Source organism: Carya illinoinensis, chromosome 10, assembly GCF_018687715.1.
Source record: "Carya illinoinensis cultivar Pawnee chromosome 10, C.illinoinensisPawnee_v1, whole genome shotgun sequence".
Classification (NCBI taxonomy): Eukaryota; Viridiplantae; Streptophyta; class Magnoliopsida; order Fagales; family Juglandaceae; genus Carya; species Carya illinoinensis.
In genome coordinates, this window is record NC_056761.1 from 3,457,074 (window position 1) to 3,477,491 (window position 20,418).

Below are 20,418 nucleotides of genomic sequence, written 5' to 3' on the forward strand. Positions count from 1 at the left end.
GTATGCAAAATCCTTAAGTTATGGGTAAAACGGTCATTTTTTCAAATGTAGAGAGTAAAATGAAAATTTTACTCTTTAAGTTAGTATTTTCCATATTTTAAATTATTAGTGATTTAGTTCTAACTTTTAGAATCACTAATTACAGTTCCTCGTGATTGCACTTGAAGTTTTATAAGAAACGCGGAGATCGAGGTAAGTTAGCTTTTAACTTACTAGCAGTCTACTGTGTATGTGTGCTAAGTAAAGGAACTACAGTGTATGTATGTGTGTTATCATATATGTCATGCCATGCTAAGTTATCACGTAATTGTCTATTATACAGAATTTATTCTGTCATCAATTTTTATCTGTTACATAATATATTCTGTCATGTATTACTGTACCTTATAAGTACGTCATCCTAAGTATGCCATCTATTACATGTATGTCAAGTCATGTAATATTCATTATACATTGCAAGTATGTCATATTAAATATGTTGTCTATTATATGTTATGCCATGTTACGAAATGTTTCTATCTCAAGTTGGTCATGTATTTCAAGTTATGTTCAAGTCACGTTATGTTACGTCAGGGTTTCAGTCATTTCGTATTCTAGTCACGTTTCATCTTGATTACTTATGTATGAGGTCACAATAATTGTGACGCATACACTACGTGAGACACAGCAATTGTGACACGTAGAATACATGGGGCCACAACAACTGTGGAGTATGTATTTTTCATGTTAAATCAAGTTTGTGTAGAATACATGGGGCCACAACAACTGTGGAGTATGTATTTACACGTAGAATACATGGAGCCACAACAACTGTGGAGTATGTATTTACACGTAGAATACATGGGGCCACAACATCTGTGGAGTATATATTTACACGTAGAATACATGGGGCCACAACAACTATGGAGTATATATTTTTCATGTTAAGTCAAGTTTCAGATCAAGTTCATGTCAAGTCAAGTTCAGTTCATGTTTCAATTTAAGTTATGTCAATTATTTTATGTTGTACGCCAAGTTATGCTTTAATTACTTATGAATTTGATTATGCATTTATGCTTTTACTGTCATCCATGCATCATTAGCTTGTGTGGAAGTTTTTTGTTAACTTACTAATCAAATCTCAGTTTGGTAGTCCCAACTACTATTTCCCTCGAATGGTAGATCTTCTTACATGACCTGAAGGAGAATCAGGAGCTGATTAACTAGACACAGTTGACTAAGCGACAGTGCGACGTCAATGTTAATATAGTAGTTAACGTAAATTACTACTTGTACAATGGAGTTGCATCTCTAGTACTTTTTGGATCATAACCATTTTGGACTAGTGTTGTGATCTGTTCAATGGGTCTTTATGTATGAAGTATGTTTTAAGCATTTGGGATATTTTCAATTTGGTGCATAGTATTGCTAAAGAAAAAAATTATCCGCTGCGAATATTGCATAATGTTAGATGCATGTTAGGAACATTGCATCTTATATGTCATGAACGGGGGCAGGAAACCTTGTGTTGCATGTCTCGACGCTTCAAATGTTCGTCCGATCCCAAACAAAATTTGGGGACGTCACACCAACTGCCTTCAGAGCAGGAAGTGAAAGATGCTATTTTCTCCATTCCAATAGATAGTAGTCTGGGTCTAGATGGGTTTGGTTCGGGCTTTTATCGGTCATGTTGGCATATTATCTCCAAGGAGGTTGTTGAAGCGATGGTTGATTTTTTCAGTGGTGCTATCCTTCCTAGATTTTATTCAGCCTCTTTCCTTGTGCTAATTCCGAAAGTTCTGAGCCCTGATAGCTTTGATAAATTCCGACCTATTAGCTTATGCTCGATTTTTTATAAGGTTTGTTCTAAGATTTTGGTTAATCGTATGTCTCCAATTTTAGCCAAAATTATTTCGCCAGAGCAAGGAGCCTTTATTCAGGGTCCTAGTATTTTTGAAAATATTAGTTTGACTCAAGAAATGATGCATGCTTTAAGCAAGACTTCTTGGGGGGGTAATGTTGTGATGAAGATTGATATGGCTAAAACATATGACAGTATTAACTGGGATTTTCTGTTACATGTATTATGTTCCCTGGGTTTCTCAGATCCAGTTTTCAATATTATTCGACAATGTATTTCTTCACCGTGGTACTCAGTGGTAATGAATGGAGTTCCTAAAGGCTTCTTTAAGGGTGGTAGAGGGTTGAGACAGGGTGATCTACTATCTTCTTATTTATTTATTCTTGTGGAGGAAATCCTTTCTAGGATGTTAAAGCAACAGGTTGAGTCAGGGAAAATTGCTCCTTTTTATCACCCAAGGGGGGCTCCTATTATATCTCACATTCTTTATGCAGATGATATAGTAATTTTTGCTAATGGTGGAAAAACCTCGATTAAGAATATCACTAAGGTTCTTAAGGTTTATGGAGAATGGTCGGGCTAAGAGGTGAATGAAAGCAAATCTTCGATCCTTTTTTCAAAAAAAAAAAAAATCTTTATCTCGGTGTAGAATATTTTGAGAATTACCGGATTTATTGAAGGAGGATTTCCGTTTAATTATTTGGGTGTTCCCATTGTTTCGGGAAGACTTTTGGTGGCACACTTTGAAGGCTTGATTAAAAAAGTAAGAGATTGCATAGAGGGTTGGAAGGCCCAATTACTTTCAAATGGCTCTCGGCTATTGCTTTTAAAGCATGTTTTGCAAAGCATTCCTATCCATAGCCTTTCTATTTTACATACTCCGAAAGTGTCATTGGATAAATTGAAGAGACTAATGTGTACTTTCTTTTGGGGTGTTAGAGATGGCAAGCCTAAGAAAAAAATGGAGGGCTTGGGATGAGCTGTGTAGACCAGTTTTAGAGGGGGGTATTGGGCTCAGAAATTTGCTTGAGGCGCAGAGATCCCTTCATATGAAATTTGTCTGGAATTTGTTTCAAGGAAAATCGGTTTGGTCGAAATTTTTGGTTGCTAAATATGTCGGTAATAATCATATCTCCTGTGTGGATTCATCTAAAGGATCAAAATCATGGAAGATGCTTTTAGATAACATGGCTGCTGTAAAAAAATTTTCCAAATGGAGGGTGAAAGAATGTAACATTTCCTTTTGGCAAGACAGATGGTTAAATGATGGTCCTCTTAGTGAGCAACATGAAGTTTGGGATTTTTCGAATCTTTCTATCGCTGAGTGTAAACTTGGAAATGGGTGGAATGTGGAACTGTTTGACCGATTAGTTGGCATGGAAAAGTTAGAACAAATCTTAGAAGAATTGGGTAGAGTGAAGCAGGGGAAGGACACTCTTATTTGGTTACCGAATGCCCATGGGAATTTTTCCCCTCATTCTGCATGGGAATGTATCAGGTCTAGAGGCCCAAAAGTGCCTTCGCATAAATGGTTGTGGCATCCTGCACTACCAAAAAAAATGTCTCTAATAATGTGGAAGACACATAATAATTGTTTGCCGGTGGATGATAGGGTTCGTAGAGCAGGGATTTCGTTGGTTTCTAAATGTGATTGCTGTGACAATGGGGGATATGAGGATTAGAGTCATGTACTGGCACTTGGGACTTTTGCCGAGCAGGCATGGAGCAAATGTTGCTTTACTCTTGCTATACCTCAGTTGGATGGCCGGAATTGGAAAGACAAAGTAGAAATATGGTTTAGATGTGCTAAATTTTCAACGCAACCAGGTCAATTAATTGGTCTTCTTCCTAGCATAATCACATGGAAGCTATAGACTCGACGGTGCTTGGCTAGAATGGAAGGAAAACATGAGTCCTTAATTTCAGTGTGGAATTCGATTAAATATTGGCTGGGTTTGTTTGGGGAAAATTTGAAGGCTTCTTCCAGCTTATCTAAGCAAGATGAGGAGATATTGTTTATGTTTAATATACCTGTTAAGCATAAACATATATCTTATTTGCCTTTGAAATGGGTGAAACCGAAGGAAGGTTGGCCAAGCTAAACGTGGATGGCTGTTTGTTGGGGAACCCAGGTTCATCGGGTGCAGGAGGTGTTATTAGAGATTGTAAAGGGAAGTTAATTTTAGGTTTTGCAATAGCTACTAGAAATAAATCAAATAATGTTGCTGAATTTTTTAGCTTGGTTTAGGGCATGAGGATTGTGAGATTTTTAGGCATTCAAAATATAGACATTGAGATGGACTCTACGATTGTGATTGAGTGGATGAAGAAAAAAAGATGTGGACTTTGGTATTTAGAAGATTATTAGGAAGAGTTGATGCAGCTATGTGAAGGCTTGAATTACAGAGTCGGGCATGTCTATAGGCAGTGTAACTCGTTGGCTGATGGTTTTGCAAGGTTGGGAGCTTCTGCAATGAATCAGACTTGGAATGAAAGCTCTGAGTTACCTGCTGGAATTAGAGGAATTCTTCACTTGGATAATAGTGGCTTGCCAAGTTTGCGCAAAATGGCTTGCGTTGTGCGTAGCTTCAAGAGGATTTCAATTTGACATAATTCTTCTTATGGAAGCTTGGTGACAGAACTTTTCGTATAGATGGGACGGTGGCTTTTTTTGCCTTATATGTATTTAATTTATTGATTGGGTTTGGTTATTCTTTGTATTGATCTTGTTAAAACAGACACAGAAAGTAGAAAACAGAAAAATTGAGATGAACAAGTGATGTGGAGAAACTCTTTTCTCATATATGATTTATGTTACATGGAACTTGATATATATATACACTGCTACAAGAACAGAAAGAAAAAAAAAAGAAAACTTCTAAAATACATCTTTTTACTCTACTACTAAATTACAGATTGTCAATCTCAGCTTTTTGGACAACATGGTGTATGCAGTGCTTTATGCATCGAGGTCCTGGCTTTTTCTGTGTAGTCATGTATTCTTTCAATTGATGTTTTGTGTTTCTGTGCCAATACTTTCTCCTTTCTGCTGCTTTCTTTTTTTTTTGTATTTTGCAGCACACTTTTATTTACTTTTTCAGCTGCATGCTTTCCTTGAGGGTTGCAGGTTGTTGCAGGTCTGTTTTGGTTGCTGCATGTACTACTTTGTGAGTTGTAGTCTTGATGTTTAGTGTCCTCATGCCCTTCTTGCTTGTTCTTGATTTCTTTGCATTTTACTTCATGATACTCCCCCTAAGATGGGCATAGATATTTAGGATTCCCATCTTGGACAATAGGAACTGAAGAGTGGAAGATGTGAGAGCCTTAGTGAAAATGTCAGCTAATTGGAACCTTGAGGCTATGTGGACTGGAGTGATGATTCTAGCTAGGACCTTCTCTCGAACAAAGTGACAATCTATCTCTATGTGCTTAGTTCTCTCATGGAAGATAGGATTCCTTGTAATGTGGATGGCTGCTTGATTGTCACAGAACAAGAGGGCAGATTGCTCATGCTTGATGTTGAAATCTTTTAGCAAACCAATGAGCCATATGATTTCACAACTTGTGGAGGCCAAAGCCCTATATTCTGCCTCAGCTGAGGACCTAGAAACAGTTGCTTGTTTCTTTGATTTCCAACTTATCAACGAGTCTCCAATAAACACATAAAAACCTGTGATAGATCTCCTAGTTCCGGGACAAGCAGCCCAATCAGAGTCACTATATGCTTTTAAGTGCAAAGATGATTTTGAGGACAAGAAAATTCCCTGGCCAATGGAGCCTTTAAGATATCTGAGAACCCTATAGGCTGAGTGCATGTGAGTCTGTGAGGGCTTATCCATGAATCGGCTCAGAACATTCACAGCATAGGTGATGTCTGGCCTTGTGATTGTCAAATAAATGAGCCTTCCAATAAACCTTCTGTAGGCTGTAGGGTCTTGTAAAGTCTCACTCGAGTTGTGACTTAGCTTGTGATTCAATTCAATAGGTGTAGAGACTGATTTAGTGCCAAGTAACCCTGCATCTTCCAAGACTTCAAGAGTATATTTCCTTTGACAGATGTTGATTCCAGAGGATGATCTGGCAACTTCTAAGCCTAGGAAATATTTAAGAGGTCCAAGGTCTTTGATTCTGAATTTGCTGTGAATGTGAGCTTTGATTGAGTCAATTTCATCTTGGGAGTTGCTTCCAACTATGATGTCATCAACATATATTAGGAGAGCAATAAATCCTTTTTGACTAACCTTAGTAAACAAAGAATAATCAGACTTGGATTGATGACAACCAATAGCGGTGAGGGAGTTAGAAAATTTGGAAAACCATTGCCTTGAAGCTTGTTTAAGTCCATAAAGAGACTTGTTCAGTTTACATACAAGTTTCTCCCCCTCAATCTGCTCTCTTGGAGTGTGATAACCTGGTGGCATTTCCATATAAATTTCCTCATCAAGATCCCCATGTAAAAAGGCATTATGGACATCCATTTGAGATAAGGACCAGTTATTAATAGATGCCAATGCAAGGAAGACACGGACTGTAGTGAGTTTAGCCACTGGACTGAATGTTTCTTGGAAGTCAAACCCTTCTCTTTGTGTGTATCCCTTGGCAACAAGCATGGCTTTGTGTCTCTCGAGAGAACCATCTGACTTAAGCTTGACTTTATAAACATACCTGCAACCAATGGCAGTTTTATTGGGAGGAAGTGAAGTAACAGTCCAAGTGTTATTTTCCTCTAAGGCACTAAGTTCATCATGCACGGCATCTTGCCAATGTTTGAATTTCACAGCTTCACTATAAGAATTAGGCTCAGAAGAGAGTGAGAGGGAGACTGAAAAAGATTGATGAGATGGGGAGAGATTTTTGTATGTGAGATGATGACTAAGTGGGTGAAATGTGGAAGGTGAGTAGGTTGCTCCCAAAGGCACAGTTTCTGCTACCTGACAATGATATTGATGGAGATAGGCAGGTTGGTGCCTATCTCTGGTGGATCTTCAAAGAGGCAAGGTGGTATGCATTTCATTAGCATCAGGTGAAGCAGGAGGTGTATCAGAGGATGTAGCAGCCAAGGGTGATTCAAGATCAGGTGGCTTAGATGGTAGTTCAGGTGGAAGGGATATATTAGACTGCAGAATAGGAGAATGTGAAAAAGAATCATCTTGTGGTGGTGGAGGTAAAACCAAATTCTGAGGGAAAGAAGCATGAAGGTCTGAAGAAGTTTGAGAAGTGGGAGTGGAAGTGGAGGAATGGAAGGGAAAGATGGATTCATGGAACACCACATTTCTAGAAATGAAAGTGGTGTGATTTTCCATATCATAGAGCTTGTAGCCTTTGATGTGTGCAGGGTATCCCAAAAAAAATGCATGGCTTGGCTCAAGGTTCAAACTTGGTTCTTTGGTGTTTAGAAGTGCTAGCATAGCTCAAGCAGCCAAAGACCCAAAGGTGATCATAGGAAGGAGGTGATCCAAAGAGCTTTTCATAGGGAGTTTTATTTGAAAGTAGAAGAGTGGGGATCCTATTGATGATATAGGCTGCAGTCAAGATGACATCTCCCCAAAAGGAAGTAGGAAATCCAGCTTGAAAAAGGAGTGATCTGGCAACATTCAAGAGGTGTTGGTGTTTTCTCTCAACTACACCATTCTGTTGAGGGGTATACACGCATGATTTTTGGTGAATGATGCCATTTTCTTTATAAAAATCCCTCATGTCGAATTCAAGGCCATTATCAGTTCTGATTTTCTTGACCTTGCTATTGAACTGAGTTTGAATTAATTGGAAGAATGATTGTAGAATAGATCTTGTATCTGACTTTAGTTTCATTAAGAAAATCCATGTGATTCTTGAATAATCATCCACAATAGTTAAAAAATAATGAAAACCCTGAATTGATGCTTGGGAATATGGGCCCCATATATCACAATGGATTAAGTCAAAAGGGAAAGAACTAGTGGATACACTTGAAGGAAAAGGAAGGTGTTTCTGGTTAGCCAAAGGGCAGATCTTACAACAAGGCAAGTCTTTGGACTTTACATTAGGAACAAGAGAATGAATTAAATTCATTCTTTGTGAGGACAAGTGTCCTAATCTAAAATGCCAAAGATCAAAATCCTGTTGCACAGCTGCTTGGTTGATTCGAGCTTGATTAGGGAAAGCTAAAGAGGGATTGTTGTTGCTGTCATGGGAAGGAGGCAGCAGATGATAGAGACCATATGGACCTTGGCAATTCCAATCATCAGCCATGTAGAGAGGACCTGAATGAAGCAAAGGTTATTTGAGAAGAACAGACAAATATCTGGTTTTTAAGTGAGTTTGCTGACTGAGATGAGATTGAATGTGAATGAGGGCACACAGAGGACCCCGGTTAGTATCAAGAAGTATGATAGCTTGACAGTTCCAATGTGTGTGACTTGAGCCTTTGTGCCATTTGGAAGTTGGACAAAGGTTTGTGTGCAAGGGGAAAGTTCATCAAGGTATGAAGTAGAGCACACCATGTGATCAGTGGCTCCTGTGTCCATGATCCATGGTGTTTCATAATTGCCAATGTATTCAGGAGGTGAGTTGTGTTTTAGAGTTAAAAGAGAGGAGAGACAGTGGTGGTTACCTGCAAGGTTTGAAAAAGAGATGGTCGATGAGCTTGGTTCAGAGGTTGCAGTAGGAGTAGGCAATACAGGTTTGTCTTGTCCCAAGTTTAATTGTGGAAATTGAGTGTTGACAAGACGCATGAGATGTTGTGCCTGTTCCTGAGAGAGTTTCAACTGAGAAATACTTGGAGTAGATGCTTCATGAGGTGAACTAGCAGCCTGAGCAGTGACTTGATTTGCAGAATAAGGTGCAGGAGAGGTTCCCTTTGTTTTGGTAAATTTGAAGTTTGGTGGAAATCCCGCCAATCTGTAGCACTTATCTTTCATGTGCCCAACCTTGCCACAGTGGTGACAAATCAGTTCTGACCGATCCTTTTTCTTTGGGAAGTTCTGGTAGGCAAGTAAGGCAGAAGGTTCTGAGGTAGGCAAGACTGTGTTTCTTGCTTGCCTCTGCCTTTCTTCTTGCAAAATGAGTGAAAATGTTTTATCTAGTGAAGGCCAGGGACTTAGGAGAATGATTTGTCCCCTTACAGCATCATAGCTGTCATTCAATCCCTTTAAAAATTTAAACACATAATCTCCTTGTTGGACTTCACCAACATTTTTCAATGCATCACAGGTACATTTACCACAAGAACAGCATGAAAGAGGCCTATAGCTATGTAATTCTTCCCAAATGGCATTAAGCTGAGTGAAATAATCACTTACAGAGAGGTGTCCTTGCACAATGCCACTGAGCTTATGTTGGAGGTGATAGATTCGAGCTTCATCAAGTTGTGCAAAGCATTCCTTGAGCTTGTCCCAAACCTGCTTAGCTGAAGTCATGAAAAAGACATTATGTGACGCCCCCAAATTCCGTTTGGGATTGGACGGACATTTGAAGCGTCGAGACATGTAACACAAGTTTACCTGCCCCCGTTCATGACATATAAGATGCAATGTTCCTAACATGCATCTAATATTATGCAATATTCGCAGCGGATAAATTATTTCTTTAGCAATACTATGCACCAAATTGAAAATATCTCAAATGCTTAAAACATACTTGATATATAAAGACTCATTGAATAACTAAGATCATAACACTAGTCCAAAATGATTATGATTCAAAAAGTACTGGAGATGCAACTCCATCGTACAAGTAGTAATTTACGTTAACTACTATATTAACATTGACGTCGCATCGTCGCTCAATCAACTGTGTCTAGTTGGTCAGCTCCTGATTCTCCTTCAAATCCTGTAACAAGATCTATCATTCGGGGGGAATGGTAGTTGGGACTTCCACAGTAAGATTTGATTACAAATCTTAGCAAGTTAACAAAAAAACTTCCACACAGGCTAATGATGCATGGATGACAGTAAAAGCATAAATGCATAATCAAATTCATAAGTAATTAAAGCATAACTTGGCATACAACATAGCATAATTGACATAACTTAAATTGAAACATGAACTGAACTTGACTTGACATGAACTTGATCTGAAACTTGACTTATCATGAACTTGTTTTGAAACTTGACTTAACATGAAAAATACATACTCCACAGTTGTTGTGGCCCCATGTATTCTACGTGTAAATACATACTCCACAGTTGTTGTGGCCCCATGTATTCTACACAAACTTGACTTAACATGAAAAATACATATTCCACAGTTGTTGTGACCCCATGTATTCTACGTATAAATACATACTCCACAGTTGTTGTGGCCCCATGTATTATACGGAAACTTATTCTTTAACTGCTTAAATACATACTCCACAGTTGTTGTGGCCCCATGTATTTTACGTGTCACAATTGCTGTGTCTCACGTAGTGTATGCGTCACAATTGCTGTGACCCCATACATACGTAATCAAGATAAAACGTGACTGGAATACGAAAGGACTGAAGCCCTGACGTAACATAACGTGACTTGAACATAACTTGAAATACATGACCAACTTGAGATAGAAACATTTCGTAACATGGCATAACATATAGTAGACAACATATTTAACATGACATACTTGCAATGTACAATGAATATTACATGACTTAACATACATGTAATAGATGACATACTTAGCATGACGTACTTGTAATGTATAGTAATACATAACATAATATATTATGTAACAGATAAAAATTGATGACAGAATAAATTCTGTATAATAGACAATTACGTGATAACTTGGCATGGCATGACATATATGATAACACACATACATACACTGTAATTCCTTTACTTAGCACACATACACAATAGACTGCTAGTAAGTTAAAAGCTAACTTACCTCGATCTCCGCGTTTCTTATAAAACCTTAAGTTCGATCATGAGGAACTGTAATTAGTGATTCTAAAAGTTAGCACTAAATCACTAATAAATTGAAATATGGAAAATACTAACTTAAAGAGTAAAATTTCTATTTTATTCTCTGTATGTAGGAAAATGACCATTTTACTCATAACTTAAGGATTTTGCATACTAACTCCAAAAGTCCCCAAAATTTACATGCCTCATGTAAATTTTATCCTCAATTCATATATCAATTTAGAAAAATTTAAAACTAATCACAACTATTAAAACTCCATAGGGCCGAAATTCTCATATGCTATTTCTATTGATTTTTTGTTTCCAACTTGTTTTGATCAACCTTTTGATCTATGACTTATAAATATGTGATCTTCAAACCAAACCATCACATGGTTTAAAAAGATGTCCTAAAACATATATAAACTTCTAATTCAAGATCACATGGTTAAAAATTAACCAAAACATAAATTTAGCCAAGAACATCCACACTTTGGCTTATTTGAATATCTCTTTACATAAAATTTCATATCTTTGAAACTAACATCAAATATATTCAAAATAATAATATAACATGTATATAAGATGCTTAGGATCCTCCAATAAAATTATCAAAGTCATTGGAATATGTTTAGACCACCAAAGAGTTAAACTTTCTCAAAACAGAAACTGTTTTTCCTCTTCCAGTTTCTAAGTTTCTAAATCTAAGAAAATCTTTCATCAAAACATTTAATCATGTGAAAATTCTCAACTCATAGTCATATAAAGATGTTAACAATACTCCATAAAAATTTCGGACCAATATCTATCCATTAGCTTGGTTAAAAACTCCAAACTATAACATATTCTCCAGTTTATCTTCTAGAATGACCTTTCTATAGTTTACATAATATTTGACTGACCAAATGATTTTCAAATATGACAAATAAGATATCCATGTAAACTAGACTCAAAAAAGAACAACTTATATGAAGAAAATTTTATGATAAAACACTTACAAAAACTTCGAAATGGGCGTGCAAATAAACTCCTAAAAGCTGTCTAAGAGAAAGTGTTTGATATTCTTTTAAAGGAACGTGTAAATGAAGATAAGTTCGTGGGTGATGGCTGGAGATGCTTATGGACGAGATAAGGAAGTTGATAAGGCTGGAGTTGAGAGTTGAGTGTAGTTTTCTCCTACCCAAAATATCTATAAAAGATTATCTCAAAATATTCTATCCAATAATATCTACAAAAATCAGTTTAAGATATTTTCCAAATGTGGAGTAGACTTGGAAGAGTAAGGTGGCTAAAATCTTTCCATGTGTATTTTAAATCTCTATTCTTAAGATATTTTCCAAATATGTATTTTGCTTAGGTGTCATGATCTCACACCTTGATTTCCTTCACAATTCCATCTAATGGTTTCTCTTTGTACCAAGTATCTAATACTATTTATTATGTGTGGTTAAGATCTTGCCAAGTGTCCAAATAAAATTTCGCTAATCTAATTTGGACATTTCACACTGTGATTTTGAAAACACTGCGCATAGTTGTTTACCGAGGTTACTATTCACTCCAAAAATAAACGTAATAAACTTAATACTGAAAAATCCTAAATATTCAATTAAGCCTACTGGTGTAGACTATAATGTATTTTGACACTTCTAGACACTTCTAACTATCTCAAATAATTAAAATCGCATTTCTGGCACCATAGTGAGTGATAACACTAACTATGTTGACAGGCTAAAATCTATGCGATTAGTGGATTCGTGAAAGCTTATAGAGTCTTCACGAGGTTCCTAAAATCAATAGAAATTCCACAATTGAATTTCTAGCGGGCTGTTACACATTAGATGCAATGTCTTTTGAAACAGAATTCAGGATCCATGCAAGTAGTATGTTATTGCATCTTAACCATGAAACATAGGAAGAATCTGTCAATTAAGGAGTAGTAATGGAGCCATCCAGAAATCCTGATTTGTTCTTGATAGAAATGGAGAGCATAAATGATCTACTCCAAGAAATATAGTTTGAACCAGTTAATGGTGGTGAAACAATGACAATATTGGCATTGTCACTGTGATGTAGGAAAAATGGACTATTTGGGTCCTCGAGGGAAGGAGGAGAAGAAGAAGAGGAGGATGTCATGACTTATGATTTCATATTCTGTTTGTAAGCTTTAAGGAAACAAAGCAGAATTGAAGACCCGCTCTGATACCATGTTAAAATAGAAAATAGAAAATAAAAAACAGAAAAATTGAGATGAACAAGTGATGTGGAGAAACTCTTTTCTCATATATGATTTATGTTACATGGAACTTGATATATATATACACTGCTACAAGAACAGAAAGACAAAAAGAAAACTTCTAAAATACATCTTTTTACTCTGCTACTAAATTACAGATTGTTAATATCAGCTTTTTGGACAGCATGGTGTATGCAGTGCTTTATGCATCGAGGTCCTGGCTTTTTCTGTGCAGTCATGTATTCTTTCAATTGATGTTTTGTGTTTCTATGCCAATACTTTCTCCTTTCTACCGCTTTCTTCTTTTTGTATTTTGCAGCACATTTTTATTTACTTTTTTAGCTGCATGCTTTCCTTGAGTGTTGCAGGTTGTTGCAGGTCTGTTTTGGTTGCTGCATATACTATTTTGTGAGTTGTAGTCTTGATGTTTAGTGTCCTCATGTCCTTCTTGCTTGTTCTTGATTTCTTTGCATTTTACTTCATGATAGATCTTGGAATTAATTAAGTGGTGTTTTTTTTTCTTGGACACTTGGGCTTTAGTTGTTTTTTTCTTCGTTTATTTGTAAGTCCTAAGTGTCAGGTTGTAGTTTCGATTTTTTTTCCGTCATAAGTAAAGTTTTTTTTTTTTTAAATAAATTTAGGGAAGAATTACTCTTGAATATGTGACTCTGACTCTTACAAAAAAAAAAAAAAAAAGGTGACAAACACAAACAACTCTTCAATAGATAGATAGACCATGTGGAACTGGAAGTATTATAAACTAAAGGATGGTGGTCAAGTGCCAATTACTAGCTCCGAATTACGTACGTACGTACGTGGAAGTACTATATATTTCAGTCAGCTAGGAGCGGTTGGTTTAGAACTCGTACACCATTAATATTGGTGAGTAGGGATCAAACTAAATGACAATCTTGCAAAGTAGTGTCCATTGATCAACGAGATCCTTTAAATTATATATAATAATATGATAAAATTAGTTGTCAGATTGAACTTTATGTAAATGCATGCATGCATATATGCTTAATTTGCATGTGGATGGTGTGACGTCGCCATCTTTAGTACTGATATTATATTTGATTACATTGTTTGCCTGTTCAGCTGGCCGGCGGCCATAAATAGCTAAGCTGAGAGTTTAAGATCAGTTCTACTCGATCACACGAAAGTAACTTTATTCAAAAACATAAATGTTTGGTTTATACAAAAATCTTACCAAATCAAACATACAAAATGATACGTCGAGGTTAAATAAATTTTATTATAAAGTATTGATATATATCACATCAAACTATATAGAAAAATCATGCGCGCAATTATGGTTTATTATAAGAGACCTCACCGATCGAGGCTATGCATGCATGAGCTGTTGTTGTTGACAAATTGATCAGTAAGCTGCTGCCGACTGATTAATTTGGTGCCCACAATATATATATATAAATATATATATATATATAAAATAAAGTTTTAAGCTGCTAGCTTTGCGTGACGGCGGCATTAATCTCTTTAATTTGGAAGCTGCCTAGCTAACAGAGATGGGTGTGCAACTTAATTTGGAAGCTTGCGGCAGACTATGCATGGGCCTACACTTTATCGCCCGGCCACCATCTTTGATGGACGACAGTACTGCTGCATGCGTGCAGTACTACTGCCACTAGTAATTTAAAAAATATTTTAAATATAAAATAATTATATAAAAATAATTTTATAAATTAATATAATTTGATATAGTATATTAAATTATAAAATTATTTATATTAATCCAATGCATCATGATCAGCTTAAAAAACTAGTAAATATTGCATGCGAGATTCGGCATTTAATTTATATCTAAAAGTGTTAAAAGCTATTAATTATAGAGTATTAATTTTGGATTGGAATGTTGTACCCATGTGGCAATGGGAGTCGGTGAGCTATAAATAATGCAGAGCGGCAGCTTTTGACTTTTTGTGAAACCTAGAAAGTTTCAACCATACATTAATTAACCACGTGGGAAATAATATTTAGAATTATGAATTGTGCAATTACGGTATATATTATTTTTTAAAAAAAATAAATATATAATTTATATTTAAAAATTAATTTTTTAATAATAAATTCTATTTTTTTAAAAAATATGCATAATATTTATACAATTATAACTATATCTAACATTACTCAATAATATATATATATATATATGTAAAATATAAATATTATGAGACCGATTATCTATATATATATAATAATAATATGATCTTGAAAGTTTGGAACTTAAAAGAGGTTCTAAATCAAGTCTGACATATATATATATATATATGTTATGATAAATCATACTTTCATGACATGTTTTCAAAGAGCAAATACAAACATTTATGGAAGGGAAACAATATGATTAATTATTTGAAGAATTTTGAGAAGGAGAGGCCAGCCCTTCACATTCCGAAAAGGAAAACAAATAATGCACAAGCAAGCGTAGCTAAAGTCTCTCTCTCTCTCTCTCTCTCTTTTTTTTTTTTTTTTAAATCAACAGATCAGTAAATACATGCACTTGTATATACATATATATGCATTAGTAAAGGCTGAATAATTAACCACCAAGGTGGTAGGCCAGTTGGTGTTTCATGATTTTGAGATGATGACATAAATTGAATCACTTTATATATTAGTAAATCCTGATATTTTGATTATAGGATGAGGTTTAGACCAATCAAATACTTTAGAAGGATTGTGAAGACGAAATCTCTCTTGAGACTGTAGATATGATTCAAGCTAAAATATTTCACAATAAAAAAAGACTCCTATAATCACATCTAAAAAAAAATTATTACGCTGTTTTCTTCCACCTTCCCATTTGTAAAGAGAAAAAATAAAAAAAAAACTGTACAGTTAATGTTCGAAAGGAGTTGATAAGAGGGTATTAATTATTTCAGGATATTTTAAGTTTTAGAGAGTATATATATTTTGAAAAAATATAGTTATAAGTATAATTATATATTAATTTATATATTAATATGATGTGGTTGGTTAAAAAATAAATTTTATTAAAAATAATATTAATTTAAATTTTAAATATTAATAAATTAATATTAATATATTAAATAATACATAATATATTTATATATAACAAAACTCATATATTTTTGACACGAGTCGAGAGATTCCCTTGCCTGCAATCTGACTTGATGCACGTGACTGCGCTCAATTTTGGCCTTCCCCTTGTTAATTATGCTTGTCATCTTCATGATCCGTTCAACCTTAGTGAAAGTCGAGCCTTTTCAGCACAACAATGTAATTACATCATTTATGTTGCAAGTAGTGGATGAACTTTCAAGCCCCTGAAGTTAACGACAAATTGTAAATTAATTCTTTAATGTTATGTTCGGTTATCCCGAAAGACCAGAGCCTTTTTTTGGAGCTTATAAAATAGCACACAACCAGCAGAAAGTTACACACCAAAACTCACCAAAGGGTAGACCCCAACAACATATAATCCTTTTACAAACCTTCCATCGATCGCCTCCTATGGCGAATTCCCAGCACCATGATCATGATGGCCTAAATGGCCTGAACAAAGCCGAGGTGGCGGTGGTTCTGGTGCCCTTTCCGGCACAAGGCCATCTCAACCAGCTCCTCCACCTTTGCCGTCTTCTCTTGCCTTACAATATCCCCGTCCACTATGCCGGCACCGCCATCCACAATAGCCAAGCCATGCTTCGTATCCATGGTTGGGACCCAAATTCTTCAGTTTCAAACAGCAGTATTCATTTTCATGACCTCACAATCCCAACTTTTCTCTCCCCTCCTCCTAACCCCAGTGCCGCAATCAAGTTCCCTGCACATCTCCAACCATTATTCGATGCCTCCTTGCACCTTCGTGAGCCCTTCGCCGCACTTTTACGTGAACTTTCATCCAAAGCAAGAAGGGTTATTGTCATCAATGACTCCATGATGGCATATGTGGTGCAGGACGTGATTAACATCCCAAACGCCGAGTCCTACACTTTCCACAGTGTTTCGGCTTTTACTTGTTTCTTGTTCTTGTGGGATTCGATGGCAAATATTCTTGATTCTGAAGTAAACGCCAAGATCCCTATAGGCAATCCATCTCTTGACGGTTGCTTCACGACTGAGTTCTTGGACTTCATTACTTCCCAACATGAATTCCAGAAGTGGAATTCTGGCTCCCTCTACAACACATGCAGGGTCGTGGAGGGGGCCTACGTGGATCTACTAGAAAAGATTGACGGAGGCAAGAAGCATTGGGCTATCGGGCCATTCAACCCGGTTAGGATACCCGAGAAGACGAGTAGTTCGAATATTGGACGGGATAAGTGCTTGGAGTGGCTGGACAAACAGGCACCAAACTCGGTAATATATGTGTCGTTTGGGACAACAACTGCCATGGAAGATGAGCAAATAGAGGAGCTAGCAATTGGGTTGGAGCAAAGTGAGCAGAAGTTCATCTGGGTCTTGAGGGATGCTGATAAAGGAGATGTTTTTAACGGAGATGTGAGAAAAGCTGGGCTCCCCAAAGGGTTTGAAGAGAGACTTAAAAAGAGGGGAATGGTGGTGAGAGAGTGGGCTCCACAATTGGAAATTCTAAGCCACCCATCAACGGGTGGGTTTTTGAGTCACTGCGGATGGAATTCTTGCATCGAGAGCATCACCATGGGGGTGCCAATTGCAGCTTGGCCAATAGCCTCGGACCAGCCGAGGAACACGGTCCTGATTACAGAATTGCTCGAAGTTGGAATTGTCGTGAAAGACTGGTCGCGCCGGGAACAGCTAGTGAAGTCAACCACTGTAGAAAAAGCTGTGAAACTGTTGATGGCATCGAAGGAAGGGCATGCGATACGGAAGAGGGCGGCGGATTTGGGCGGTGCTGTCAGGCGGTCCATGGATAAAGGTGGAGTTTCCCGCATGGAGTTGGATTCTTTCATTGCTCATATCTCCAGGTAGGTAAAGTACTACTGGATCAGACTTTGGGAGATTAAACGAGAAGAAAGACAAAGGTAATAAAAAAAAAAAAAAAAAAAAGTGAAAGATCTGATCACGAAGCCTGCAGGTAGTTAGCAGCTTGAATGTTATTAATATTATGATCAGCTAGAAATCCGAACTTGCAAAACTTGCTCAATAAAACAAGTACTTCACCGCAGATCAAATATATATATGTGCATACATATTAAAGCTAGCTAATTAAAATTATGAACGTTCAATATATATTCTGCACAGAGGCCGCAGTACTACGCTTGGAGGCCAGATGATGAATGCATATTAATGGCGCCTAGCAACCCTCCAAAAGTACTGTAGATCAAGTGTATCTTCGGAATAAAAAATAAATCTTGATTTGCAATATTATTGCCGATATCTTAGAATATAATACATTAGTGATGAAAAATGATATTTACTGTTGTAATTATGCAAGTATCGTACAGTTTTTTTTTAAAAAATGAATTAATACAAGACTCACGTGAAAAAAATAAATTTTTTTAATCGTAAATTCTACTCTTTTTTAAAGCGATTATGTAACGTTTGTATACTCTACGACTGTATGTAACATTATTTATTAGTGATTTGTAATATTAATATGCCTATCAATACTGATTCTTTTATATTCAGAATTTAAATTAGTATTATTTTCAATAAAATTTATTTTTAATCAATCATATTAAATTAATATACATATTAATATGTAATTGTAATTATAACTAGATTTTTCATATATATATATATACACAACCTATACATACATACATACATACATATATATATATATATTAATAATAAGTTCGATATTCGAGGATAAGCCACGGGCGCCACTTGGTTCTTTCACTCTAATTGATAAGTGAGATAAGTTCTGGCGTTGCATGCGGATATGATCACTTGGATGTATTGGGACACGTGTATATATGATTGTCATGTCCAACATCATTCAGAAATCTGAAAACTAATATTAATGAAGATCCGAAGATCAAAACAAAACCACGAGAAAACCTACCTAATTAAGAATTATAATATTGCCTAACTCGAGTTAGTTCGATCCTTCGACCCGTCGTTAATTCTGAATCTCAAAATTTTTCGTATTTTTTTTATTTAAATATCTTTAAAAAAAATAGACACAACATGTGAATTAAATTAAATGCATGTGAAAATATACTAGGGTTGCAGTAAAATATTTTAAAAAACTGAAATTATTAGTTTTAAGAGTTTTTTTAGCATTTATATATAAATAATTCAAAAAGAAAAGTACGTAACACATGCATGGTTAGCTGGCTTGGAAATGCACAATGAAACTTCGATCTTATCATCATGTCATAATCTTAGATATTCAATTGTACTAAACAATTAGGATCGATCCAATTAATGACATTTTTTTTTAGCATATAGTATTTGTAATATTAAATTGTAGGTAGCTAGGTAGCATACGGCCGATTCTTCAAATATATATATATAGATTAATCAATTAATTTATAAGATAATATATATGATCTACAATGCAAGTTGCTTCTGATCAATTGTTGCAAGAATATTCCATATTGATTAGGAGTGATCGAATTGATTAAGCATGCAGTAGTTAAAAAAATGCACAAGTTATCATGTCCAGATCATCAAATTTCACAATTAAACGTCTGCAGACAGACGATTACGTACGGCACAGTGCATTAGGTACAGTGCTTTTTTAGACATTTTCGAGTACTCCAAGTTAATTTCCAGCTTCAAAATACAGGTCTTAATTTATAATTTGTTATCTTTTCGAGTACGTAGCTAGCTTTGATCATTAATTAATGCTGAATTTTACAAAATCCCATACGCAGATCATCGGGCCGCAAGGTACGTATAACGTACTTAGCTGGGTACGTATTATTTATAGCTAGCTGCCTCGATGGTCCAAGGGAAGGAAACTGATCCATCAGTACCAGTACTACTCCGGCCATACTAATCTACTTGACATGAAATAAATCAGCAAAGGAAGGAAGGATTAATATTGCATGAATGCATGCAGGATGCCTACCTCCACGTACGTTGTACATACGTTGCCTAGCTAGCTGCTCTGAACCTGATCATGAGGGGCCGGAGTATTTCATTTTCTGATCATGATCTCCGTGGATTAATATTACTTCATGTCTATCAGTACTACTCCTGATCTCATCCTATCTAGCTACAACTATTTAAATGCTTTTTGACCAGATGCATCCATATGTAGATCGATGATCATCAATTCACAGATCGTTCGTAGATTAATTTGATCATGAATGCTTTTTGACCAGATCATCAGAGAAACAACTAGATCATGACGATATCATTATTGCGATCAGTAATGTTTAACGTACATATATGCAGTACATACGTACGTACGTACCTTTCATAGACCAAGAAATACGACCCATGCTGCATGCATGCCGCTCAATGATATATTCATGTAATTATTACCAGGTGTGGATATATAATAGACTTAAAAAAAAAAAAAAAAAAAAAAAAAAAAACTCCCCAAGAGCCACTAACCT

General features: G+C 36.0%; 2 protein-coding genes across 2 annotated transcripts; both read left to right on the plus strand.

Annotated features, from left to right (window-relative positions):
* The first annotated feature begins 2,781 nt into the window (after positions 1 to 2,781).
* LOC122279516 lies at positions 2,782 to 3,522 on the plus strand. The gene has a single exon (XM_043090203.1). It carries the CDS (start codon positions 2,782 to 2,784, stop codon positions 3,520 to 3,522), a length of 741 nt encoding a protein of 246 aa, XP_042946137.1.
* A 12,818-nt stretch (positions 3,523 to 16,340) lies between these two features.
* LOC122280080 (zeatin O-glucosyltransferase-like) lies at positions 16,341 to 18,068 on the plus strand. Its single transcript, XM_043091033.1, has one exon. The coding sequence runs from the start codon at positions 16,436 to 16,438 to the stop codon at positions 17,870 to 17,872; it is 1,437 nt and encodes a 478-aa protein (XP_042946967.1). The 5' UTR covers positions 16,341 to 16,435; the 3' UTR covers positions 17,873 to 18,068.
* Positions 18,069 to 20,418: the final 2,350 nt, after the last annotated feature.

Bases quoted from the DNA above. Each gene is read 5' to 3' on its own strand.
- LOC122279516 (XM_043090203.1), top strand. From the start codon at position 2,782: ATGGCAAGCCTAAGAAAAAAATGGAGGGCTTGGGATGAGCTGTGTAGA.
- LOC122280080 (XM_043091033.1), top strand. From the start codon at position 16,436: ATGGCGAATTCCCAGCACCATGATCATGATGGCCTAAATGGCCTGAAC.